We start from the raw sequence: 27,994 nt of genomic DNA on the forward strand, positions 1-27,994 counted from the left end.
AGATCGGGCTCTAGGCAAGCCCCGGAGAGAATTTTCTTAGTGATTGATGGAGGAGGGCCCAGTCCATTGTGAGCGGTGCCATCCCTGGGTCCTGGGTTCTATAAGAAAACAGGCTGAGCAAGCCAGGGGAAGCAAGCCAATAAGCAGCACCCCTCCATGGCCTCTGCATCGGCTCCCTGCCTCCAGGTCTCTGCCCTGCTTGAGTTCCTGTCCTGACTTCCTTCAGTGATGAGCAATGATATGGAAGCATAAGCCAAATAAACCCTTTCTTTTCCAATTTGCTTTTGGTCATGGTTTTCTACCACCGCAATAGAGACCCTAAAACAACCATCTAAAAATCTCCTGGTCACTCTGCCTCGCCCTGTTAGATTCAGTCACATCAGCAGTTGCCACTACCTGGATTTATTTTTTCCTGCCTGGCTGTCTGTAGATCGGTCTGCGGACTTCTTCAAAATCTCTATCCAAACAGGCGAACCCAGGGTTAAGGGGCGGGGCCTCAAGGAGGGGCGGGGCCTCGGGCTGAGCGGGGCTGGGCTTCGCGCACCTGTGAGTTCTGTCCAGGGTACCCACGCAGCGCCAGCAGCCGGAGCCGCAGTCGCAGCCCCGGAGCAGCGCCCGGAGCGCGGCCAGAGCGTCGTAGGCTCGCGATCGCTATGGCGGAGTTCCCGTCGAAAGTGAGCACGAGGACCAGCAGCCCCGCGCAGGGCGTGGGAGCCTCTGTGTCTGCGCTGCGACCGGATCTGGGCTTCGTGCGCTCCGCTCTTGGGGTGCTCGCGCTTCTGCAGCTGGTGAGCCGGGTAGCTCGGGGACTGGATGGGGGACTCTCCGGGGGGTAGCTGAGATAGCTGCGCACAACTGTCCGCCAGTCCGTCCCTTTTCTTCTACCCTGCCCCCTTCCCTCTGGGACCGTGCCCTGGCTTTCTCCGCCGGGCAAAGTCCACTGCCCTCCTCTTCACCCGGCTTTAACCACTAAATGCGACCGCTCTGCAGCCCTCCTGGACAGGGCAGGACACCACATCAGTGGCTCTGACACGCGCGCTCCCACCAGAGCACCTACCCAGGGTCTGCTGGTCGAATCTCCTCGGGCTGTGGAGATTCTCGCAGAGGCAAGAAACCACGTGTCTGCCATCCCCCGTACCCTGTGCAGGTCCCAGCTGAAGATCCTAGAGTTGCCCCTTCCCATTGGGTGCATCCTGAGATGTCAGCTGTCTTTTCATAGTTCCCTCCTGCGAGGGTCTGCGGCCTGTGGCTGCCCCTAGGGAGCGGTCTCCATTAACTGATAGGTCCGCTGGTAGAGGAATAGGGTAGCACCGCAGGTGGGCATGCATCTGTCTCTGTCATCATCCCTCCAGTGGGCACCTCGAGCCAGGCTGCCAGGCCGGGCTGGGGAGTCGGGAGGCTTTCCTGGGCCATCTCCACCTAGGGCATACATACTATCTTGGTTTCGAGATTTCTGATCTTCCTTGGTGAGCCTTCCCCCTTCCCCCCTTCCCCCTTCCCCCTCCGTCTCCTCCCTGGGTTTGTTTAAAATTCAGATTCTTGGGCCCCACCCCCGGAAAAATAGTGAAACTGCTCTTTGAATCTCCAAAAGCGCAGCAAGAAATTTGCATTTTAATGTCTTCTCCTGGAGTGGTTTTGGGTACTGTTTGGTTTTGATGAGATCAGGGAGGGTAGCATGAGGCGCTCTTCTGGGACCAATTTAATTCTGCCGCGCAGACACTGCCGACCCTGGAGTGTTGGGCTCTTGGTGATTGCCTTGTTTGTTTTATTTATTTTGTTTGATTCAATTTGTTTCTGTTTTTTTGAGACAGAGTCGCATATAGCCCAGATTGGTCTTGAATTCCCTCTTAGCCACAGCTGGCTTCCAATTCCTTGTGTAGCGGAGGCTAGCCTTGGACTAGACCTTCCCCAAGTGTTGTAATTACTTTCCGTCACCACCACTCCAGGGGTTTATCTGGTCTCTTTGAACCTCACACCTGAGAGTCAGCTTTGGGCTGGGGGAGGAGTTAAACGGTTTGTGAAAGGGACAGAGGAGAGAGGTCTAGGAAGGAGTCACGGGGAGGCTAGAAGGGTAGTTTTTGAGCTGGGCCTTTGCAGGGAATGGTGTGGGGACAGCAGACACTGTAGTGCACAGGCTGAGTGGGAGTTGTAGCATCGTTTCTGGTCTGGCTAGGAGTCCAGCATCTTACTCATCTAGGGCCAGAACTGGGGTCCTGGTTGTGTTGGTGGCTGTGGTAGGTTCTGGAGCATGAAGACATCAGGGTGTGAAATGATAGGTCCCTTTTACTCTCTACCTCCTTCCCTAGACTCCTTCCAAGGAACTAACTCACTTGGAGACTATGCCAGCCGCTGCTTCCTAAGATGTTTCTGTGGCAACCTACTACTCCACTGGGGCCGAGGGGGGGGGGGGGCAGACAGGTACCATACTTGCTGGAAAGCCACAACAGCACACTGGACTTTTGACTAGGTGGGTTTTGTTTGTTTGTTTTAGTTGTTGTTTGTTTGTTTGTTTTGTGGGGTTTTTGTTTTTTTGTTTTTTGTTTTTGTTGGGGGTTTTTTTGTTTTGTTTTGTTTTGTTTTGTTTTTTGGTTTTTTGTTTGTTTGAAAGGCAGGGTCTCTCAATATAGCTTTGACTTCCTGGGGAGCTGTTTTCTGACTCCTCAGCCTCTACTCTTTATGTTGGTTTGCTCTTACATTGTGGGGTGTGGCACATCAGAGCAAGTGGAAGAGGCTCTGTGCCTAGTGCCTGCCCCTGGGGATCAGGGAAGGCTGCTTGGAGGAGGCAGTAGCTGAGGAGATGGAGGTCTTTGCTGACCAGGTTGCTCTGTCTGCTAGGGTATAGAGGGCCCTGCAGTGATGGAAAGATGGATGAGAAGCAAGGCCAAGCTTCTGGAGCAAAGCACTGCTCTTCATCTAGCGTGGTAGTTCATCTACAGAACCTGACATCTACAGACATCTGATGGCTTTTACTACTCCATAACTGCCCATACCCTTCTAGCTCCAGAAAGGATACCGGGTGGTGCTGTTAATTGTTAATACAGAAGAGTTAGTGTATTTCTAAAGCCTGACTTGAGAGAACTTTTAAAGAGACATCGCCTAGCAGGAAACCTGCAAGTTTAAAATGTTGGCTCAAGGCTGAGCTTCCCGGTAACATAAGCAAAAAGAGAAACATGAATCTTTATAGCCGTCGTCTAAACGGGCAGGCAAGTTTGACCTAGAGACAATTCTTTGCTCCATGTTACAGTTCTTTGTGAAGCAAGGGAATGGAAGGTGCTGCCGCTGTGGCTGACAGGTACCCGTCGTACATCCTAACGAGTTTAGAAAAACTTTGAAGAACGTGGGGGATGAAGTACCCACCTTTTCCTTTCCTTTCTTTTTGTTTTTGTTTTTGAGATAGGATTTCTCTGTGTAGCCCTAGCTGTCCTGAAACTTGCTCTGCAGACCAGGCTGGCCTCCAGAAATACTCCTGTCTCTGTGGTCCAAGTGCTGGGGTTGAAGGTGTTCACCAGCACTGCCCGGCTGAAGTGCCCGTATTTTTGGCTACTTTTTAACACAATCCTCTCCCTAGCTTTGGGACAAAGGATGATCTTATGTGGGACTTACTGAGAAGCACAGAGACACTTGAGCAACGTCACATGGTGGGGGTGTGGGGAGACAAGCAAAGCTACTCCCCATAGGTAGGATTTGCACTCAAACCTGACTGTTTAAAGCCTAGCTCCATCCATGTTTCCTGCTGCCTTTATATGGGATTCTGGGGTTCCTAGATGGCCTTACAAGAGAAGGATGACCTCTTCAGGAAGGGAGACTCAGCCGAGACTTTAGAGGAGGGCTTCTTGGAAGAGGTGAGCTCTTAAGAGTCTGTCTAGATGGATGGGGTTTTAGAAGAAGGTTTTAGCAGGGCGCAGTGGCACAAAGGCCTGTAACCCCAGTGTTCCTGTGAGTGGGAGGCTAAAACAGGAAGATTGCGAATTTGAGACCAGCTTGTTTAGGAGGGACCACGGATTAAGCCCTGGTGCCCAGGACATGGGGGCTATCTATATATTACGGATGCTTTGAGGGAATGGGGGTGTTCTCATTGTGCCCTTCCTAACCTTCCTCTTAGGATTGGGGGCAGCCACACAGTTCTGGTTTTAGGTAAACAGATCAGAGGCCTCCTCTGCCACTGTAGTGTTCCAGTGTATCTTTGAGAACACTGGCTGATTGTAGGTCTGGAAGCAGAGGCTTGGGTTCAAATCCAGACTCTGTTTTTTTCAACTTGGGATCCTAAGGACAGTCTTGACTCTGCCCCCCACCCCCAGCCCCATACTTCAGCCTTATACCCTTGTCTGTAAAACAGTGATGGTAGAGAAGTGGCACCTGCCATGTGCTTAGCCTGGCACATGCTGGCATGAAGGCAGGATTCATTCAGCCCTAAGATCCTGGAGCTCTTAGGCAAGCTTGAGTGATTCTAGGGACAAAGCTCATCTCTTAAAGCTTCGTCATCCTTCTCTTTGGGGGGACCCGAGGAAGCTCATCGGAATGATTCTGGCTCTATGTCAGACCCAGCAGGCAGGCTGGCTTCTCTCCATGGAGGGACAGGACGAGGCCCAAAAGAGCTCTGGCTTCCAAGAAGGGCCTGCTGTGTTGCTGAGCAGATGTGAGCAGTGGGGCGGGTGGAATTGCGAGGACAGTGTTGGGGGGTTTCCTTAAGCCCTGATCTGTGGTTCTTTGGTAGCCTCAGTCAAGCCTGCAGGTTCCTGTGCCAGAGCCACAAGTGCCCTGCATGGTTAATTCCCACCTCTGGTGGGCAAGAGTGTGAAAGCTTTGGGAATTCACTTGTAATCACGTAATGAGTGAATGGGTTGATTCTCCTTTAAAAAACAAAAGCAAGCAGATGGAGCTCCGAGTTTGAGGCTGGCCTAATCAACATAGAAAAACCAAAACCAATCAAATCAAAATCCTAGCCAGGTGTGTGTGTGTGTGTGTGTGTGTGTGTGTGTGTGTGTGTGTGTGTGTGAGACCCGGCATTCAGAAGACTAAGGAAACCCAAGGCAAGCTCAAGGCCAGTCTGAGCTATATAGACCCTATCTCACAAAAGCCAAGTAAATACATAAATGTGCAGACAGTGCTAAAATCGCCCTTGGAGCCAGCTCCTCTCCTTACGAGGGCAGCTATTTTAGGCATCTGCAGTCCCTTTTCTATGCCTTTAAAAAAAGCATTAGTGGTCTGCAGGGGGTGTGGATCGGGAGCAGGGGGCGGTGGATGGGTGGATGGGTGGGTGAGTGAGATGGCTCAGCAGGCAAAAACCTCTGCTACCATGCATGGTAGGAGACCAGAGCTGCCTCTGGCAACTTGCCCTCTGACCTCCATATGGGCGGTACCGTGACACGTGGATGCCCATGCATATGTACAAGCCCACCCACAATAGAATGAATAGAAGTGTAATTTTGGAAAGCCCACAACGGTTTTATGGTATGTCTGCGGTGAGTGGGTGACTCGTGCGCCCTGCCATGGAGTGGCTGCTGGGTCTGTGCAGCCTCTGTTCACTTGGCTACGGCTCAGGTTTTCGACAGACCAACCATTGCATTTTTATAACATTTTGTTCTTTGGAAACAAACAAGCAAGCAAGAAAGCAAGCAAGCAAGCAAATGAAGAAACAACAACAACAATGAAAAAATCTTAACAGCCAACTATCTCGGTGGTACAAAGAAAAATTGGCAAAATGTGATTTTTTTTTCATTTCTAGCCAACCCCATCTGCCCTTACCAGTGTATGTATAGTGGGGCTGGGGTGTGTGTGTGTGTGTGTGTGTGTGTGTGAGAGAGAGAGAGAGAGAGAGAGAGAGAGAGAGAGAGAGAGAGAGAGAGATTGCACAGAACTCCAGCCTCATTTGAAAGCCCCGTGAGAATGGGCAGTGGTGGCACACACCTTTAATCCCAGCCTTCAGGAGGCAGAGGCAGGTGGGTCTCTGTGAGTTGGAGGTCAGCCTGGTCTACAGAGTGAGTTCCGGGACAGCCAGGGGTACACAGAGAAACCACAAAGATTCGTCCTACATCAGGTCCCAGCAAAGTATGTATTTTCTGTTTTTCTAAACCCTCATCCTCATTTCCACATATATATTTATATGGAATAATATAATTATTATTATTTTTAATGGTGTTGGAAGCTAAAGATGCCTGGGCATTGACTGTTCTACCCCTGAGCTCCAGGTCACAGATTCTTCAGTTTTCAATCTGACATTTTATTTGTTTGTTTATTTGTTTGTTTGTTTAATGTATGTGGATGTTTTGCCTGCATGAGTGCCTGTGTGCCCAGAAAGCCCAGAAGAAAATCTTCAGATCCTTTGGAACTGGAGTTAGAATGATGAACAGCCATGGATGCTGGGATTCAAGTCTCGGTCCTCTGGAAGTGCAGCCAGTGCTCTTAACCACAGAGTCAACTTTCCAGTCTAGATTCTTCAACTTAGCACAGGGAATGAATATATTATCCTCCTTGATTCTATAGCAATTCAAGGTGCAGCTGGGCCCTGAGCTGGGCGACCAGTCCCTTGGTTGACACACTTGAATGTCCATTCCTTTGCTATTTTACACCCATCTGCCAGGAGTGATTCTGCATATGCCAGTGAACTGTCTGTGTAACACATTTCTGAAAGTGGGTTCCCAGGGTCAGAGGGCATGTGCTGTGTATGTTTGCACACTATCCCACCCTACCCCGCAACCCACCCAGGCTTTAGGCTATAGGCTGCTGTAGACAGAGACTAGGCTGTTCACCTGCAGGTTTCACACGGTTATGTATTTATTGTGTTTAATTTTAACACATTTACTTCCGCCTTCTTTCTGATGTTTTTGAATTTGAGACAGTGTGTCCTTAAGTTGCCCAGGTTAGCCTTGAACTCACTTTGTAGCTTAGGTTGGACCTGAACTTAAATTCCTCTTGCCTCAAGTAGCTGAGAAGACAGGCCTGTGCCTCTCAGAGGAGACAGGCTTGTGCTGCCACACCTTGCCGCACTTGGGATAGGGATGGAGATTGCCAAGCAACCTCCATGGAGGTCACCCCTGTGCTCTATTCCCCACAGATGCCTCCCCCAGCCACCCTGGCTGGCAATATGACACACTTTTGGATGTACCCCAATCTGATAGGCACAGATGGTGGGTCGGTGTGTGGTCTGTCCCTGTCCTCCTAGGAGCAAGCACGAACTTCAAAGTCCTTTGTGTGTCTTCTGTCTATGAAACTGTTGGGCTTTGACTCCAGCCTGCTGCAGAAGCACCAGGGGATTTTCAGATGGCGCTTTCTACTTTTTTTTGGTTTAGATCTATCTATCTATCTATCTATCTATCTATCTATCTATCTATCTATCTATCTATCTTAGTTTTTGATGTGTGGCCATATAGCCGAGTTTGGCCTTGAACCCTGATCCTCTTGCTTTCATCTCCCAAACAGCTTCCAGGTAGCCCACCACACCTGGCCCTCTCCTGATGTTTCCAAGTGTGAATTTTGTTGTTACTGAGGGTCCCCACTGCTTTTTTTTTTTCCTGACTTCTGGAAATCGAGTAAAGGTGAGACCTTTGTGTAATTCAATGTCACTAAGGTCTGTGTTGGCCATCTACATTAATCACATCTAGAAAGGACATGCCAAGGAGACAGCCTCAGTGGCTTTGCCAGTGGATTAACCTACAGCAATCACCTTTTCTCCATAAGGACAAATTCCTCACCTGGGCTGAGCCTTAGATAGAGTTCTTCTGAACATATGTAGCTGTGGTAAATCTAATCAATAATTGATCGCAGCAAGAGATTAACAGTAACAACTGTAGCGGTGCACTTTTATGAAAGATTTTTGAAACTTATGAACAGTGCCCGGTGTAGGGGCACACTACTTTAATCCCAGCACTCAGGAGGGAGAGGCAGGCAGTTTTGTGAGTTTGAAGCCAGATTGATCTACACAGTGAACTCCAGGCCATAGGAGAGACTGCATAGTGAGACCCTGTCTCAAAAATCAAAAACAATATCTAAATAATATGAATTATTATTTAGATTAAATATTAATTGTGTGTGTGTGTGTGTGCGCGCGCGCTCGCGCGTGCACAGGTAGACCACTGCATGAGTGAAGAGGCCAGAGGCCAACTTCTGGGAGTTGGCTCCCACCTTCCACCACGTGGCTCCCAGAGCTCAGACTCCCTTTGTTGGGCCCAGTGTTGTCGCTTTGATTGCTTAGCCGTCTCACTGGACCTGTGAATTCAAAACCAGATGCACTGTGTCACGTATTTCTAGTTCCAGCCCTTGGGAGGTGGAGGAAGGAAGATCAGACGTTTAAGGCTATCCTCCTTTCTATAGCTGAGTTTGAGGCTACCCTTTGCTTCTTTTCTTTTCTTTTCTTTTCTTTTCTTTTCTTTTCTTTTCTTTTCTTTTCTTTTCTTTTCTTTTCTTTTCTTTTCTTTTCTTTTCTTTTCTTTTCTTTTCTTTTCTTTTCTTTTCTTTTCTTTTCTTTCTTCCTTCCTTCCTTCCTTCCTTCCTTCCTTTCTTTCTTTCTTTCTTTCTTTCTTTCTTTCTTTCTTTCTTTCTTTCTTTCTTTCTTTCTTTCTCTTTCTTTCTTTCTTTCTTTTTTTTTTTTTTGGTTTTTCAAGACACAGGGTTTCTCTGTGTAGCCCTGGCTGTCCTGGAACTCACTTTGTAGACCAGGCTAGCCTCGAACTCAGAAATCTGCCTGCCTCTGCCTGAGTTCCTGTTTTCAAACAAACAAACATGATTTTTTTTTTTTGATGTAATATGTTCTGACTACAAATAACTGAAGCCACACAAAACTATGCTTACTTAAGGAGGGACTGCTGTGGGAGGGGACCCATAATCTCTTCTCTCTACCTGTGGAATTTTAACATTGCTACACACTAGTTGCAGTTCATTTTATGGCTTCTATTGCAGTAGACAGCCCGTGTCCTCACACTGATCAGTGATTTAAAAGTCTCCTTTATTGTTAGCTTAGTTGGGCTGAGTATACAGATTCATTGTGGGGCCCTATAGAAAGAAGTCTGTGTGCATTGATGTTGGGAAATATGTCATGGCGAGTGAGCGTGCCTTCCTGCTCACAAGGGACCAAGTAGCAGCTCTCTGTGTGCTGAGGGCCAGGCTCCAGGCTGTGTGGTCAATGAGAAAGCCTGGTGCAGAACCAAGGGTAGCAGTGGGTCTCAACCGTCCTAATGCTGCAACCCTTTAATACAGTTCTTTATGCTGTGGTGACCCCCAACCACAAAATTATGTCACTGCTGCATTACAACTGTCATTCTGCTTCTGCTATGAACCGTGACATAAACATCTGATATGCAGGATATCTGCTTTGTGACTCTCAAAGGGATCACAACCCACAAAGTGAGAACTGCTAATGTGTAGCCTGTGGTCATTCATCTCCAGGCACAAGATATACCTGTCTGAGGCTGGGATTGTATGTGTATAGACAGTGTCTGATAGCTACCCAGAGGGCCACACTTGAAAACTTGGCCGTGTATAGCACTTTTTTCATTTTATCATTACATTGTATTTACTTACCTTTTATTAGTTGAGTTTTTTTTCACTCGTATGTGTGCATGTGTATGCACACACCACAGCACTTGTGGAGGTCAACTTGTGGGAGGTGGTTCTCTTTTCACCACATGGCTCTGGGGTACGGAGCTCATGTCATTGGGGTTGATGTAGCATCTTTATTCAGAGCCATCACGCCAGGCCGGCAGTACTTATTTCAGAAGTATATAGCAAGTGGAGCTTGTTGGAGGCTAGGACTGGAGACTTGTGAGTTCAAGGTCAGCCTGGGCTACTTAAAGCATACCAGCCGTCTTGAGTAAGTAATGGGACCCTGGGTCTAAAAACCAAAATTAACAAGTGGACAGCCATTACGAATTCTTTCCAGCCGGGCAGCTGTGACACTCACCTTTAATCCCAGCACTCAGGAGGCAGAGGCAGGTAGATCTCTGTTAAAGTCTGAGGCCATCCTGGTCTACAGAATGCATTCCAGGACTGCCAAGGCTACACAGAGAAACCTTACCTCAAAAAGGCAAACAAACAAACAAAAAGAATTCTTTTCAAATGAATAAAAATGTTGGGCGGTGGGGAATTACACAGAGTTTGTGCCTATGTCCAAAGCTGTGAGCGAGGGATCGGGATGTCTATCAGGCCCAGAGAGGGAAGATACTTCCCTTGGGTCACACAGCAGTGAGGGATAGCTGTGAGTTTGGGATTACTGGCTGGGTACCCTGGGAGTTTGTCCTCATCATCTGTCAGCAGAAGGTGGCCTCTGCTTCAGGAAGGGGCAGTTCACATTTACAAAGTCTTCCTGCTTATCAGAGAGTTGCTCTCTCTCCTGCAGTGGTGGCTTGATGACTATGCCCACCATTCTCTTCGGGGCTGCCGTGGAAAACAGGCGGAGGCTGTTTTCCTTGGCAGCGTGAACCAGCCCTTACACTGACAGAACAGGGCTCGGGCTTTTTGCTGCTGGGCAGGGTGAGATTCTCCTGTTTGCTCAGGGAGGGAAGGCAGGGCGACACACCACAGTCTCCAAGTGAGGACAAGACCAAAGGTCAGGAGGGACCTGCCAAGTAGGCTACCAAGTCCCCAGGCTTGGGCCAGTTCTGCAGCTCAGCCTGTACTGTGGGCTGGATGATCTCTGACGCCGGCTGAACTCTTCTGCCAGCCTGGTCCTTGGGGGTGGGGGGTGGGGGGGTGACACCATCCCTCCTGAGAGTGGAGATGGGAGAGATATGCTCAGGCCACACTCTGGGAATGAGGAAGGCCTTGTCCTTGGGTCTGCAGCTAGACCTGTAGGTTTTCCAGGGCTAAGAGATTCACAGGCTGTGGTTGCTCCATAGTTCTGGCATCCCAGACAGTAATATTTCTTCGAAGTGCTAATGTCCAGGTGCCCCCACCTCGCAGGAGTCAGTGCTAAGAGAAAGGAAGACTACCCCTGGGCTGTCTAGCATCCCTCATATGAATGCCCTTAGGTCAGATCCTCATCTTCTACAAAGAGCTTCCGTTTTCCTTCTGTGAATTGTGCTGAGTGCTTCTCTTGGGAGAAAGTCGGCCCCAAGAGAGGAAGGCCCAGGAAGTAAGGGGGCTTGGCCTGCTGGATGCCAGGCTATGACTGAAGCTGTACGTTCAAGAGCTCTACCCCGGCCTTCTCAAGCAGAATAAAAACTTCCTGAGATGTTCTTCTTCAAAGCTGGAGGCCATCCTAATATTGGGGAGACCCAAGCAGACAATATGGAGACCCCTGGGGGAGAGCAAGGAGTGGGGCACAGATGGGTGCTGTATGTTGCTGGAACCCTTTCAGGCACTTTGCCACTTGTTGGGGTGCCAGAAAAAATGGAGGGAGGGGTAGGAGTCACAGACCCCACGTCTCACACACGAGGAGGTGATGACCAAAAGGAGACCTGCATTATCTATTCTATGGGCAGCATGGAGTTATGTAGGTAGTAGTATGAGCTCATTCTGGGTAGATTTTCCTACTAAATAACAATAATAACAATAACACATTTAATTATTTATTATTGATGTTATTACTGAACAAGGACAAGGTCTTGTGTAGTACAGTCTGGCTTCAGACTTGTGGCAACCCTTAGGTTTTTGCCTCCCAAGTGCTGGGATTACAGATCTGGACCACTAGCACGGCTGGGAAGTTTTTTCTAAAATACTGGGGACACCCAGGACCATGCGGTTGAAGAGATTTCAGGTCTGTATTGGCTCAGCCATTAGTGTATGTGTGTGTGTGTGTGTGTACACACTCTTGTACTTGTGGGATTTAAATGCTCTCTTCTGAGACCTAGGACTTACACCTAGCAGGGTGCATGGGAAAACTGCATTTGGAATACTGTGATGCTGGCCAAGGTCTAGGCAGACCAGGCCCAGCTGCCCATCACCCTGCTTGCTCTCTTCCTCAGACTTGAAACAGCTTGGCACAGAACCGGTCCTGGGAGAGAGTGTGCTGGCTTGAGTGACTCTGGTTTCTCGTGTGTGTCTGTTTCAGATAGAGAAAGGGACAGCTTTGTGGCTTTGGGTTTCCTGGAGATCTAGACATGTTGTACCTCCCCCCACCCCCCATGTTCTAAAATATCCAGTGCAGGAATTCCAAGGTGCCTCCCCAGCCCTCCTTTGGCACAGAGAGGGGTGGTGTGTGGTGGTGGTATGGCCAGCCCAGACGCCTGGAGCCTGTGTCTCTTGCCCCTTTGTCTCCTGTGACACAATGGGTGACTTCTTATCCCTATAAAGTCTCTTTCAGTGTAGGGAGAAGGGCCAGGATGGGGGTGGAGGTTGAGCTAGGCCAGGCTATGCTAGGCCAAGTTCTGCATGCCCTCATCAGCTTAGCTGTGCCCCGAGTGAGGGAAGACCCCAGGAAGGGTCATGTGGCCACCCTGGGCCTCAGTTTTCTGCTAGTGTAGTGGAGGAGCAGTCACTGAGGGCTGTGAAAGACTTGGCATCACTGCCCCATGTCAGAGGGTTTGTCCCCGTTCTTTCTCTCCATGGTCTGTGCCCACCTTCATTCTTTCTAAAACATTTAGCTTAATTGCTAACATTCAAACACTGAAGATATCACACAAAGAATAAACAGTTTGTGACATCCCTTCAGGACTTCACAGCACTTGCCAGACGTACACAGTTCTACCCACAGCCCTTATCGCCCTAGGACTGGGTTTTCACCAGTAACACGTGCTATTCCTGAGGCCTGGCTTAGCCCCTTCTGCAACCTGTAAAGCCCGTCTAGGAACCTTAGTGTCAACTTCTAGGAGGAGTTGCTTCCCCTTCCTGGAAGCTCCCTCGCTCCCTCCTTGCTTTCCTGCGGTTTAACTACACCACATAACCATACCCTCCTTGTTACGGCCCCGGGCACACCTGTAGGGTAACCAGGCTAAGCATTAAAACCCGTTCTTGTGCCGCAGATGAGGACATAGACCAGAAAGGTTAGGTGAGTCTACAAGACACCCAAGACTCTACAGTGAGTAGACTTTGGTCTGACAATATCTAGAAAGTAGGTGGACTCGGGAGGTTAAGGGTACCCAGAATGCCAGAGGTAGAGTTTCATCTGTCCCTAGAGTTCCAAGTGACTCGTGACTCGTGACTCTCTGTCCCCACCTTCAGTTCCCTAATCCTTATAACATGTGACTTTACCAGTGAGATCTTTCTCTGCTCTATATCCCAAATCTTTCCTCCTCTTGGACACTCTCCCCACCGGAATTTATCCCCAGAGCACACACCCCACCCCCGTGCGCATGCGTATTCAGCCAGTTTATGCTTCTGATCTGGCCCAACTTGCTGATGTGGGAGCACCTTGAAGGTGCAGAGCCCTGACCCAGAAGTGCTACAGTAGATGGTTGTGAAGAGAGGCACTCAGGGACAGGTCACGCTGGAGGGATGTGTGAGCTACGTGAGACATGTTCAGGACGCGGAGTTCTGGTCACGGGATCAGGGAGTAGAATTAAGGACTTTGGCCTCATTCTCTGCTCCCCTCTACCTGCTGCCTTTTGCTACCCCTGAAGAGTGGTGCTCCCCGACTAAGTGAAGGCTTCTGGCACTTCAGATAGATGGCAATCTGCGACAGGTGCATTTCAGTGAGTCTCAGGAGGTCTTGAACCTTCTGGAACCTCCCTCCCAGGACCACACAGGTCAGTCAAGGGGTCAGCAAAATACCCAGACTGATGGCTTAGGAACCCGGAGAAACCTGTTTGTTGGGTTCTAATAAAGGACCGGACCTTCCTTGTTCTAGGACAGAAACCAAGTCAGCTTCCTAGGCGTGGGGCCAAGCTCTGCAGCCCAAAGGAACACAAATCTACCCCCACCTATCTCGTGCTTTATCTCGGTGTTTGCTGATCTGGAAATCAGGGGTGGAGTGGGACAGGGTGGGGACGTGTATTCCTACAGCCCTGCCCTCAGTAGCTCCTTTCCTACAGCTCAGGCAGAGCGGGCTAATTAATCCCCCTTTTATCTCCAGTGTACTGTATGGCTGCTGAGCGTTTGTGGACACTTGGCAAGACAGCCTGGAGAAAGGGTAATTGGGAGATCTAGGCCAGGGACCCTCTGCTGGGCACCTACCGGGTGACCCCTCTGCTGAAGCCTGTGAGTGACAGCATTGCAGGTGGGCATGGATGTGAACATGTACCAGCCTTTTCTGGATTGTCATTTGGATGCCCTTTCTAACTTCCTTTCAGATAGTAGGAAACAGCCAACCCAGTGGCGGGGTTGGGGACCTGAAAAGAACTTCACATAAGAGCTGACAGACCCTAGGTGTGTCCCCCACCCCCCACATCCTTCCCATGTCTCACCTGAGAAATTGCTGGAGATGTTATTCTAGAGTGTCTTCATTCCTCTGACAGAAATGACCTCACGGAGCTCTGGGGTTTCGTGGTCTTTCTAGTATGTCTCTTTTGGCAAGGTGATTTGGGGTGGGGAGTAAAGGGTGTGTCAGGACCATGTGTGGTGCCACATGCCTGTGGTGTAGTACTTGAGGAGCAGAAGTGTGAGTTCAAGGTCAGGCTGGACTGATGAGACCATGCCAAGAAAGAGGGAGAGGAGTGAGGAGGGAAGGAGAGAGGGAGGGTAGGGGAAAGTGTGTGTGTGTGTTGTGTTGTGTATGTGTAGGCATGGGCATGCCAGAGTGCTCATATGGAGGTTGGAGGACAAGTTTCAGGAGTCCCGTCCTGCCACGTAGGTTCTAGAGATCTAACTCGGATCATCAGACTTTGTGGCAAGGTCTTCACCTGCTGAGCCACCTCTCCCGGGCCACTGAGTTGTAATGAAATGAGGGTTTGCTCCCAGTTTGGCACATGACCACAGTCTAGGAAGGCCCTGCTACACTGCCCCATCTTTGTCACTGTAAAGTGGGCATGGGGGACAAACCCTGGGCATGCTTGTGAGGGTCAGAGGCAAGAGCAGATGGAGGGGTGCTATGTGACATGGGGTGTCTGGGGCTCACCTTAGCTGGGGAGTGCAGATACAGAGAGATCCTGCTTTGGCCGGGGCATTGCTGGGCTCTTAGGCCTGCTCAGCTACAGGGTCCCTGTCCTTACACTGCAAGTGTGTATTCCAAACCAAAGAAACCTCCTTGTAGTGGGGTGGTTTGAGAGAAGGGGGCTGGAGGAGCCCCAGCTCTGGGTCATGAGCCCTCTGGTGGGGATTTCTCTTTAGATCCCAGGGAACTTGCCAGTGGCCTGTGAGCAGAGTGGGTAGGCCAGGAGATGGGGACTTGTTTTCAAAGATCAGTATCTTGAGGCCAGCTCAGATCCTAAGATCTGACTGAAAGTGGTCTCACCCTTGGACTGGGGCTACCGGCTTCCACGCTATGCAGGCAGAGGGTGGAACAGTCCTTCTGGTTCTAGCAACGGAGGCTTTCTCCAGAGCCACAGTAGACTTCTACACCCATGGTGGCTGGTAGAGTTCCAGATGAGAGGAGAGTGGGTATCCCCCAACCTAGACAGAGATCCTTGGCCAGCAAAGAAGAGGCTGGGGAGGCCCAGGACAGTCACGGGGTTGTACTATCCTTGGGTCTTCCCCAGGGTCCTTGGGCTGTGCTCCTACAAGAAGTCTATGTGTAGAACCATCTGAGTTTGGTGCTTTGTGGCAGGACTTGAGGGGGGAGAAATTTACATAAGGCTGACCGTCACTCTCAAGTATAAAACTGAGCTCTGAGTAGCTGTCTCAGGTGGGTGTGGTCCCTGCACTGTTACGAATGAGGTAAGGAAGCACTGCGCAGTTGTGCAGGTGGAAGAGGAACGGGTTTTAAACAAAGCCCATGCTTTTAGGTTCTACACACTCAGTCAGGGATTTGGGGGTACCTGGCTACTCTACCCACCAAGCTTCCTGGCGTGGTTTACCATCCCACTGGCTCTTCTCTTTCACTCTGGGTTCGGGAGGGAGGGGTCACCTCAAGTTGTCAGGCTTTCCAGCTTAGGCAATAAGTCCTGTTACCTGCTGAGCCATCTTGAAACGCTCCCCTTTCTGTCTATCTATTTATTTATTTATCTTTTAAGGATTTACTTATTTTATATATGAGTACACTGTTGCTCTCTTCAGTCACACCAGAAGAGGGCACTAGATCCCCATTACAGATGGTTGTGAGCCACCATGTGGTTGCTGGGAATTGAACTCAGGGTCTCTGGAAGAGCAGCAGTCAGTGAGCCAGTCTTAACCACTGAGCCATCTCTCCACTACTTCCCCCACCCCCCCCTTTATTTTTTGAGATAGAGTTTTGTTTTGAGACAGGGGCTCATGTGGGCAAGACTGGCCTATGACTCATGTTTGCCTTGAACTCATTCGTAAGTCTCTTTTTTTCCTCCAGTGTTGGGATTACAAGTATTAGCCTCCCTGACTGGCTTCTAGCATTTTTTTTTTCTGCACCTGTGGCAAAGTCAAGCCCCTGGAATGCTGTGGGCAGTCCTGGTATAAGGAGCATATACTCTATGGGAGAGATACTGTTCCTACCTTGGGTGGTACTATCCAGGGACCTGGGTGTCTCAGTTAGGGTTTTACTGCTGTGAACAGACACCATGACCAAGGCAAGTCTTATAAAGGACAACATTTAATTGGGGCTGACATACAGGTTCAAAGGTTCAGTCCAGAATCATCAAGGCAAGAACAGAGGCAGAATCCAGGCAGGCACGGTGCAGGAGGAGCGGAGAGTTCTTCATCTTCATCTGAAGGCTGCTAGCAGATGACTGACCTCAAGGTAGCTAGAATGTGAGACTTATAACTCACACCCAAAGTGATACCCTACCCAGCAGGGCCATACCTTCTAATCCTGTCACTCCTTGGGCCCAGCATATATAAACCATCACACTGGGGAAGAGCCTTTTGTCACACAGCACGATGGGAATTGAAAGGGGGAAGAGTGGCCAGACAAGATCCTCAGCACAGATGTAAACAACAGGAGCCAAGTCAAGATTTCTTTGAAGAAGCTGTTTTTAATTGTGCGTGCGTGTGGCCATGTTCCATGCCACAGTGAACACAGAAAGGCTGGAGGACAACCTCTGGTAGTCACTTTTCTCCTTACACCTGAGTTCCAGAATTGAATTCTGGTTGTCAGGCTTGTGACAAACATTTTACCCTCTTAGCCATCTTGCCAGCCTAAACCTTTTGAGTTAACAAGAAAGGGGGCTGTGGGAAGCCACAAACGCCATTACAAGATGGCAATGGTTTCTTTAAGCCGATGCCCATAAATGTGGGTAAACAACCAATGTGCCATGTGCATAAGAGTTTTTTGCGGAGTCACTGCCTGGCCCGACGCATATTAATGAGGTACTGGTAGCATAACCAATCAGGTATGGACACGTCACTCCTAGGCCTATATAAACAGCGCCATTTCTGGGCTCAGGGTCTTTCACCTACACAGTCCATACTCTCCCAATAAACGTGTTGCAAAAGGATCATGTTGTGGCGTCTACTTACTAACAAGTCGGGTGTCCCACAAATGGTGCCGAAACCCAGGAAGTAACATCTTCAGACACGAGTGAAGACCCCCTGTTACAGGGAGGATTCAAAACTACATCATGGGGATTGAGCAGTTAATAAAGTGTTCCCGTAAAACAGTCTATTAAGAAGGATTCAACTGCGTAGATTCAAAACTCTTCAGCTGGGAACAGTGGTACCCGTAAATAAAAGGAAATTAATAGAAGTCTCTAAGAGGTATGCTTTCCTACACAGTAGGTGTAATTGTCGCTGGGGTTATGTTGCTTGCTTGCTTTCTTGCCTTGATATTATGCTATTGCCTTAATTTTCATCGCCCTAGACACGAGTGTATCTGCTGGGAGTAGCTCAACAGACACATAAGATCATAAAGCAAGTGTAGATAAACTCGTGGATCGACCTTGGGGCTAAGAACCTCACGAAGATAAGTGAGTACCTCAAGGACGCTTTAGTCCAAGACGAGAATGGGTACTGGCCAGTCTACACCGTTAGTAGGGCCGGTACAAGCCTTGCTCAAAAAACGAGGTTTAAAGATTTCTGAAAGTACAGTGAAAGGGTTCTTAAAAGAAATAGACAGACTCACTCCTTGGTTTGCCCCCACTAGGTCACTAACGTTACCTAGTTGAAAAAAGTTAGAGAGAAATAATAGGAAGAAAAAAAACAAAAGGAAAAGTGAAAACAGGGACAAGGCCGTTATAGAAGCTATTAAGGCCAGTCTATCCAGGACAAGAAATGTGAGCCAGCTGTTAAGGAAGGGCAACAACTTTTGCAGAAGCACCAGGGAAGCATATCAGAAACAGAAAAAAATAAAAAAGAAGGCACACACAGAAAAAATAAGTAAAATAAGAAATATAAAAAGAGAAAATATAAGCTAATTCAGAGCTCTCCTAGGGACAGAAAGAGAACGAGATATGTCCTGCTTCCTCTCTGGCTCCTATGGAGATATTCTTAGCTCTGTCTAAGAGACAGAGCTTTGAGACATCAAGTTCTATTCCCTATCTGTCTACTATCTGTTTTTGGTACACCAAATTGTCCATATGTCTGTCAATTCATATTTGTTTTTGTTTTGTTGTTTGAATGATTGTTGTTCTGTGTTTCATGTTAAAAAATATAATTGGTTAAAACTTTATCTGCTGGCTGTCCATCCTTTAACTTGTTTAAAAAGCAGTCTCAATTTACACAACAGAAAGTGATAAACACTGTGACTAGGAGTCAAGTACAGCTAGAAAAAACCCTACTAAAGGCTAATTACAAATGGAACTCTTAAAGGGGCAGACAGCCTTTTGCTTGTAACAAAAAGTTAGCTTAAAATTGGGAACTCAGGGTTAGAGTCATTCTAAACAACATGAACAAACACAAGAAAACAGGTCTTTAAAGATACTTCAAAATAGGAATAATCTTTGGGCCAGGACTCTGGCAGAGGGCTCAGATTGAGAAAAGTTTGCATTTGGGTTGAGGCTAAGCTCAAAGGGGAGCAGCCTCAACATGGCTTGTGTGGCACTTCTTTTGTTTTACAAACTGAGACTAGGGAAACCTAAAACTTCATCTCTCCCTCCCTTTCTTTTCGCTAAAAGAACCTTGTTACAGACCTAGCCAGATGTTGTTCTAAATAAAATTTAAATTCAAAGTTTATAAAAGGTCAATCAGGCTGTAAAATTTATCAAGACATTACGATTTGGCTTGCCTACTCTATATAAAGTTACAGTGTACAGAGTTTGCTTACATGTATAAGTGTCTTTTCCTTGTTCCAAACAGCCATTAATTTGGTTATTGCAGAATATTGATGTTTGATCTATTACATACCATTATATTAAGTAAAATTGATAATCATTATCCTAAGATAGTTAAAAAATTATTTTCATGCATGCTTGTATATCTTCTATAAATTCATGCATACATACATCCCATTTACTGTTTTTAAAAAATAGCCTTTATATGAGAGAAAAGTATATGTAAATTGAATCACATACTTATTCTTTTGAGTTTCCTCCTGTTTCAGCACAGATAATTAAACTGTGTACTAAAGATGGTGTTTAAAAATGTTAAACAATCAAACTTTAAGTTATATATTAATAGTCAATATTATATCTCAGCGCTTACAATTGCTTATGCAACTTATAAAAAACAATAGTGTTCCTTTAAGAAGATTGGTTTTGGACAGTTAAGAAATTGTCCTGGGTTGCCTAAAAAAGACCCCTAGGATTTGCTTTTGTGTTATAGAGGTTTACATAAAGCTTTAACTGATAAAGATTACAGATAGCTCCTAAAAGGATACAGACTCAAAATCCTTATATTTATTTAGGTTTTAGACTTACTACTCAAGCTGTTTTTCCATAGAAGATAGTTATTTGCAGAGACAACTTAAAGACTTTCTCTTACTTCTAATTAATAAATAAATAAATTATATACATGTGACTATAATAACTTTTCAAACATTTTAGTCACAATCTCTCTTCAAGAAAAACAATTAAAAGTGTAATTAGTTATTGTTCATGTTATATTAAAACTGACTAACAGTCCAATATCTAAAATTTTGATGAAAATACAAGATTATATTTTGTTACATAAACACTCCTTTTATATTCAACATATTAGAGCACATACATCATTACCTGGCTCCTATTCAAGGGAAAAATTCCTAAGCTAAAGTTAGCCACTGGCAAGAAAGACTAAACAGATAAGTCCTAACTGCTTGTTTTGTAAATCTAAATAGTATATATGACTGACGCTTCCTAAAAGCTCTATGTTTTGGGCTAGAAAGCCACCCTGGACATTCATGACCTACACCTGACATCAAGGCAACCGACTCCCACAGGCTCTGTCCTGGAGAAGACACAAAATGTATGTAAAGGCCTCTATCTCAAACCAGTCATTAGGTAACTAAGAAAATTAAAACTTCTTTAAAAAACAAAAACAAATTCAACATTCCTATAAAAACAACAGTTTATTTAACACTTTATTTGTGACCAGTGTTAGGTGCTAGCATCAATTAACCACAGAACAGTACTTTCCTTCCTACTTAGTCTACCAAACAAACCAACACCATCACACATTAGAAAGACCATCCTATAAGCTGCTTGGTTTCAGTCCAAAAGAAGCCACTGCTTTCCTAGATGGTCCTTAAGTAAGAGCCTGGCTCATAGGTCCTCTAAAGCCATGACAAAGAGAAATGTACTAGGTGGCTACATAGGCAAGAGAAAAAATAAAAAAAAATTCCTAGAAGATGTTTTTAGCCATCTCAATGTTGTTGTGGGCAATGACCAAAGCTTTCTAAATGTCCTAGTAAAAATAGCCCTAACTCATGAGGCGTCCAATCTCACTTGAGAGCTACAGTGAAGGTGCTGTGGCCACAGGGTTAACAGTGATACCTCTGCCTTGTTGATAGCTACTGGCTTTTCGTTCTGAGTTGATTACCTGTACCTGTGATTAAAGAAAATGCAATGGCTGATTCAGCCACCAAAGTTATGGTTTTCCTATCACAAAGTTCTATAAAAGGTGCTAAGAATTTTCATCAACTTTATCATGTCCCTACTTCTACACTACGACAGAAGTTTAAGCTCACACAAACAAAAGCTCAAGATATTGTCCTACAGCGTGGTAAATGTGTAAAAGTTATTAATACACCTTCCGTGGACATTAATCCTCGCGGATTACGACCCCTAGATGTTTGGCAAATAGACGTCACACATTTCCCAACTTTTGGTAAATTACAATATGTACATGTGTCCATTGATGCCAGTTCTGGTGTCCTACATGCTTCTCCCTTGACAGGAAAAAAAGACAGTTCATGTCATATCCCACTGCTTAGAAGCATGGGCTACATGGGGCAAGCCCCTGATGCTAAAAACAAATAATAGTCCTACATATACTTCTAAATTTAGTCAATTTTACAAACAAATACAAGTAAAACATATTACTAGATTGCCCTATAATCCACAGGGCCAAGACATTATTATACCTTTGTGGGCCATAGTAAGATCATGGCCAGTACCTTTACCGGTACATTCCAATTCTTCTACGTTGCCTTTGTTTTTTACAACTCAATGTTTTTTAGATGCGCCTTGTGTAAGACAAACTCCTCAAGAGCCACAGGTGTATAATAGTACGAGTTTTCATTTAAATTATACACTATGCTTTGTGCATAATGTAAATAAACCTTTTACACCCTGTATGTTTTTAAAGAAAAAGATTATCTCTAATTGGGCAGATCCCATTAGCCAAAATAAAGTGAGCTCTAGAGTGTTGTTTAATGCTTTAACACAGGTTGTTCAAGGAGCACAACCAGGCTCAGGTGATGTTAAAAATAATGTAACTTCACCTATAAACATCACCACTATTATGATAAAGGGAAATGTGACTATTCCCAAAAGATCATGATGGCCTATTGGCAATGCTACTGCTATACGAGCATGCCTTGGTGTCATCCAGACCTCACATTTCCTATAGTTTTTTCACCTTGTCAATCAAAAACTTTTTCCTCAGAAAGAAATAAATAACAAAGGGTTTTGTATTGTCACCTCCATTAGATTTTACTGTTATGAATGATAAAGGAGATGCTACAGGGAAAAAAATATTTGGCCATATTACCAGTGGATTTTAAGTAATGAGGCAGGTGCTAATACCAGTTTGTCAGCCTTTACATTGCTGACTAGAACCTTTCATGAGATATTGAATATTTCTGCCACACTTTCCAATATCTCTGCTTATTTAGATAATGTGACATCTAATAGAGTTATCAGAAATATGACTACTTCTCCAGTAGAAGTTTGTGTTAATCCTCCATTTTTCTTTATATTGGCTGAATTTCAAAATAATACAGAATGGTTAGATTGTACAAATGTCACTTGTTTTTTGACGCAATGCTAGAATAGAACTAATTTCTTAGCCTTAGTGGTACATTTACCAACCTTTGTCCCTGTGCCTGTTGAGACAGATCTAGAGAACTTCCCAATCATGAGTCTTGTTTGGCAAAAGAGAGATTTTAGAATCACAGCTGCCATTGTTACTGCCATTGTAGTGTCCACAGCATCAGCGGTTACCACAGAAATTACTATGGCCAATCAAGTTAATACTGCTGACACCATAAGTCAGATAACAGAAAAAACATCTAAGACATTGCTTACCCTACAAAGGGTAAATTCTCATATCTCCTCAAGATTAATGTTAGTAAATCAAAGAGTAGATATTTTACAACATAACATGGAACAAATGATGGATGTCATACAAATGACTTGTGTGGCATCAACTCCACATGTGTGCATTACTCCCGTTAGGTATATTAACAATTCTTTCATTAAAAGCACAGATTTATCAAATTATCTAAAGGGGAACTGGTCACAGGAACTAGAAAGGTTACAGATGAAGCGGCAGATACAGATCCTGAACCTTAATGGAACCAGAGTTAAACCAGTGACCCTTGGAGACTTCACCTCTTGGCTTACCTCTACATTTTCTTACTTTAAGAAATGGGTAAAAGTGATTTTGTTTTGTGCTGCCATATGCTGTAGATTGGTATTCATGCTTTGATTGGTTTACAAATTCAAAACGCAACAAAAACGTGACAAGGTGATTATAACTCAGGCACTTTTAGCCATTGAAATGGCACCTCCCCTAAAGTTTGGTTATCTATGCTCAAGAATTAGTCGGCATCTGAGTTCTCTACTCTTGCACCCCACAGATTTACAGATCCATTACACTGGGATGAGAGAAACTCAACAATCATTGATCAGCCCTTGCACATCGCTGAGGTTTCCTCATTACACGCGATAGGGTGATCATGATTTCTCTGCTAATTCATTCATTAAAAAACTTGGCTGGCCTCTTTTGTAGAGTTCGCCCTAGGTCATTTAACAATTATTGTCACACAGCATCGCGGTATCCAAAGATGGACAACTTTCCTCATACACAGATCAACCTAAGACACGGGGCCTAGTGGCGATAAGGTTACCCTATGATGGGTAAGGCTGTGACACAGAACAACAACCTAAAACAAGAGCCATAACAGATGGACATAATTACATAGGCCTAGTCCAACATCATTTTATTAAAATAAAAAGGGGGAAATGTGGGAAGCCACAAACGCCATTACAAGATGGTTTCTTTAAGCCGACGCCCATAAATGTGGGTAAACAACCATTATTCGCATGTACATAAGAGTTTTTTGCCAAGTTACTGCCTGGCCCGACGCATATTAATGAGGTACTGGTAGCATAACCAATCAGGTATGGACACGTCACTCCTAGGCCTATATAAACAGCGCCATTTCTGGGCTCAGGGTCTTTCGCCTACACAGTCCATACTCTTCCAATAAACGTGTTACAAAAAGATCATGTTGTGGCGTCTACTTACTAACAAGTCGGGCATCCTACAGGGGGCCAAGGCCCGAGCCTCCAGCTGGAGCTGTTCAGCTCTGAGAAACTCCCCCTTATTTTTTCCACAGGTGTTGGGGCTGCTGGTGTGGGCCCTGATTGCTGACACCCCATACCATCTGTATCCTGCCTATGGCTGGGTCATGTTTGTCGCTGTCTTCCTCTGGCTGGTGACAATTGTCTTCTTCATCATCTACCTGTTTCAACTGCACATGAAGTTGTACATGGTGCCCTGGCCGTTGGTGGTGAGTTTGGGGCAGGGGCTGTGCGGCTCCAGGCTGAGTCCTCTTGTCTGTGAATGGCTAGGACGGGACCTCTTGACCTTCCATAAATGTGAAATGGAGGGCGGGCGGGTGGGTGTGATGCCATCCTTCTGCCTCTTAGCTAACTGAGGAGCTGGGGTGGGAACGTATGTTAATGACGGAAGTGGAGTGTTTGACTTGGTCCTGGGAAGAGACCAGCATTGAGAGGCTATTGACTGACTCTGCAGATATCCTTGGGAATCTTGGTATGTTGTTCTTTCTTGAGGGGGATCAGAATTTTGAGCTCAGAGGTCTGGGTTTGTCAGTGCAAACTGCCTCCATTCTCTCCAGGCCCTGGCTCTCTGGAGAGAATGGGTGCCCCAGGTTTGTCTCAGGCCAGGCTCCTCTGGCTGGGTTTTTTTTTTTTTTCTGGAACCCAGAAAACCCATGCAGCTGGGTCTGAGAGCACAGAGGCGCATGATTGTAAGGCAGGCGAGGCTGGAACTAGGCAGCGATTGTTTACAATTCAATGCCTGTTTAGTGAGAGGAAACGTGAGTCATGCCAAGACAGAATGGATTTGTTAGATCCTGGTCTCACTAGCCAGAGCCGGGCAGGGTGTGCAGTGGTCACTGTACTTGGGGACAAGATTTGGGATTGAGGTGGCGGTGGCTGGACTCCTGGCTAAAGTTCTAGCCCCCTTCTGAATATCCCAAGCCCCTAAAAAATTCCACAAGACTGGAGACCTCTGTCTCTGAGGCAAGGCTGGCAGCACAGCACCGTGCCAGTGAAGGAGGCCAGCTGGGGGCTGTGTCTGGTGCTGCTGGGCTGAGCTGGGAGAGGAACTGGGTGATGACCCTTCTCAACTCTGAGTTGGAGACTGCCAACCCTTGAAAGGGCCAGGTGAGATGGACTAGTGAACTGGGCCAGGAAGAAACCTAACAAGTACCTGGCCCTGAGAAGCTGCCTCTGCCCGGCTTCAACCTTGAGAGGATGTGGCCCACTGGTGCCAAGCCTTGAGGTATTTTGTTTGTTGTACTGATGGCGCTAGGGATCAAATTCAGGACCTCATGAACGCAGAGCTTTACACTGAGAGACATGCCCAGCCCTGAGGTAGCCGTTTGCTTTGTTTGTTTTTTGATACAGTTTTGATGGGTAGGCCAGACTGACCTGGAATCCATGGTTTTCCTGTCTTTGTGTCTGACATGCTGGCTCCTGTAAGCTACTTTGCCCAGCTTTGAGGGTGTTTTGTTTTGAGCTAGGTTTTCTTAGTAACCCTGGCTGACCCGGAACTCACTAGTCTAGGCTGGCCTTAAACTCAGAGATCGGCCTGCCTCTACCTCCTGTGTGCTGCGATCAAAGGTGTGAGCCACAACTACTTAATTGATGTTTTGATACAACATCTCACTATATGCACAAAGTTGACCTCTGCCTCTTGAGATGCTGGTGTGTACCACTATGTCCAGAAATCTTGAACATGTTTAATATGAAATTTTCAAGTTTTCACATGAAATCTAATTTTAAATGTTGGCAATTTAAATGTATAGCACAATAAATGGCTGGAGACCGGTTTGAGGACAAGAGACATCCACTGGGGGTATGGAACAGGCCCCGCTGCCAGCTGAAGACTCACATCCAGTCTGCTTGGTGCTTTGTATAGATTCCCTAGGACCCTGGCCCCGGTATTTGCCCTTGAGTTTAGGATAGTTATAAGGGAGTCATAGATTTCTCCCACTGGTGGGCAGAGGGATGTGAGGGCCAGGCACAAGGCCAAGTGCTGATGTGGTGGTCATAGGGAGAACATGGGCATGGCGTGTGCTATACAAGAGATGGCATTTCTTTAGCTGGTTAGAGGCAAGTGGCTCGTTGTGGTGGCACCGTCCTGCCCCGACACTTCAGGCCTTCCCATCAGGGCTTCAGGGTGGTGACGTTCTTCATGGATGCTTATGCCTCTCGCCCTTCCCCCTACAGTTACTGATCTTTTTTGTCGCTGCCACGGTTCTCTACATTACTGCCTTTATCGCCTGTGCAGCAGCGGTCGATCTGACATCCCTGAGGGGCTCCCGGCCATATAACCAGCGCTCAGCTGCCTCTGTAAGTATGTCCCAGGCTCCAGCCTTCTGCAGGGGATCCAGCCCAGGTCTTTGTGAACTCACAGGCTCCTGTCTGAGTTGTCACTGGCTGGATGCTCAGTGGGCCTCCTTCCTTAGTGAACAGCAGAACTCAAGGGGACCTGAATGGGTGGGATCCACTGTGGACACTGTCACATTGTCACCTCAGGCTAGCTGTCATCACCAGACATTCCATCTACATTTCTTTTTTTACTAGTATTCTCTTATAAAAAGTCCAAACTTAGGCTGTGTCAGACAGCCATTCACACTCCATCCCCCGTTCACGTCTAAAGGCGGAGACTATGGGTTCTTTTTCAGAGAAGAAAACTGGAGTTGTGGTCATGTCCAGGACAGGACAGCCCATGCGTGGTGTCTTCCATCTTCCTGGTGAGAGTGGTTTAAAATTAGTGAACTCCATCTTGGGAACGAAGACCCAAGCCTCTGAAAGCACACGTCACATACAGGGTACAAACGGGTTCAGAAAACTCCTGGGAGCTTGGAGTATTATTACTGGTTGTTTTTGTTTTCAATTCTGGGCCTGGAACCACAGGGCCTTGGGAGGCTGGGCAACAGCTTTACCTGAGCCACATCCCTAGCCATGAATGTTACTTGTGGACACTAGGTCCCTTATGTATATAGTTACCCCATGGTCACTCCAGAGTGCTGTGCCTGGCACCATCTGACATGTCTGGCCTGTGTATTCTTGCCCCTGACCCTTACAACGTAATGCCAGATGTGTGGTAGGGGTGGGTGGGCATAAGGGGTGTGGCTGCCAGAACAAGTGGCTCTGACTAACCCAAGGGGCTGCTGCTCAAGCTTTCATTCCCAAGTCCCTCTGAGGAGACCCACTGGGTCTGGTGTCACTGTCCCCATGTGGTTTCCTGGCTCTCTCTGACTGACCCCCTTGGCCTCTTTTTCTCCCCTGCCAGTTCTTTGCTTGTCTGGTGATGATTGCCTACGGAGTGAGCGCTTTCTTCAGCTTCCAGGCCTGGCGAGGAGTGGGTAGCAACGCGGCCACGAGTCAGATGGCTGGGGGCTACTCCTAAGCCAGCTATGCTGTGGCCTGAGCCATGGCTGGGTCTTAGCACAGGGTCACCCCCAAAGCTTACTGGACTCAAACTCTCCAGCGCTCCCGAGGAACTGGCCCACACTGGTACAGATGGGCTGCCAAGAGCCAGGGGTGGGGACACCCTCCCCACCCTCCCTTATTCAGCAGAAGGTGATGGGGTTTGGGGAGCTCTGCCTTGTCATCAGAGAACTTCAGTAACCCAGGCTGGGCCACCCTGTTCACCAGCACTAAATGCACTAACAGACCCTCAGCCTCTGACCTGCCTCAGTATAACCCTAACAAAAGACAGATTATCTTTGTCCCCAGGCCAAGCAAGCCCCGGGCTCTTCTGGTCCCACGGTGCCCTCCCCTGCCCATGCCAACCTGTCACCTGTAGAGAGACTTTTCTAGGAAGAGTTGGGATTTCTGGAACTGGATGATTTCAGTTGGTTCCAACAGTTTCCGATGGCAGCAAGCTCGCTAGGTTCCCTCCCTCATGTGGAACTCTCCCCTTTGGGAGAGCTAGGGTGCAAGGGTTCTCCCCACCCCCCAGGGTCCCCCCCACCCAGGCTGCTGATTAGGCACAGGGGACTTCCAAGGAGGGACAGAAGGAAGTAGGGCCTCGCCTGGTGAGCTGTCATGGGGTTAATGGTGACTCTTGTTTGGAATTATTATTTTTTACAATTTAAATAAAAATGGAAGCATCTGTTTGGAAAGGTGTTATCATTCGTGGTCTTAGATGTTTGCTAAGGTTTTTACTTTTTGGTCCTTTTAGAAGATGGCAACAATTAAGATGAAATTAGAATCAGATACTTGGG

At 47.0% G+C, this 27,994-nt stretch overlaps 1 protein-coding gene across 1 annotated transcript; it reads left to right on the top strand.

Annotated features, from left to right (window-relative positions):
* Positions 1-542: 542 nt before the first annotated feature.
* On the top strand, positions 543-27,892 carry Pllp (plasmolipin). The gene is made up of 4 exons (XM_021169972.3): positions 543-788; positions 23,849-24,022; positions 25,989-26,111; positions 27,058-27,892. Exons 1-4 carry the CDS (start codon positions 654-656, stop codon positions 27,172-27,174), a joined length of 549 nt encoding a protein of 182 aa, XP_021025631.1. The 5' UTR covers positions 543-653; the 3' UTR covers positions 27,175-27,892.
* The last annotated feature ends 102 nt before the right edge of the window (positions 27,893-27,994 follow it).

This window comes from Mus caroli, unplaced genomic scaffold (genome assembly GCF_978045245.1).
Source record: "Mus caroli unplaced genomic scaffold, Mus_caroli_1 scaffold_10, whole genome shotgun sequence".
Classification (NCBI taxonomy): Eukaryota; Metazoa; Chordata; class Mammalia; order Rodentia; family Muridae; genus Mus; species Mus caroli.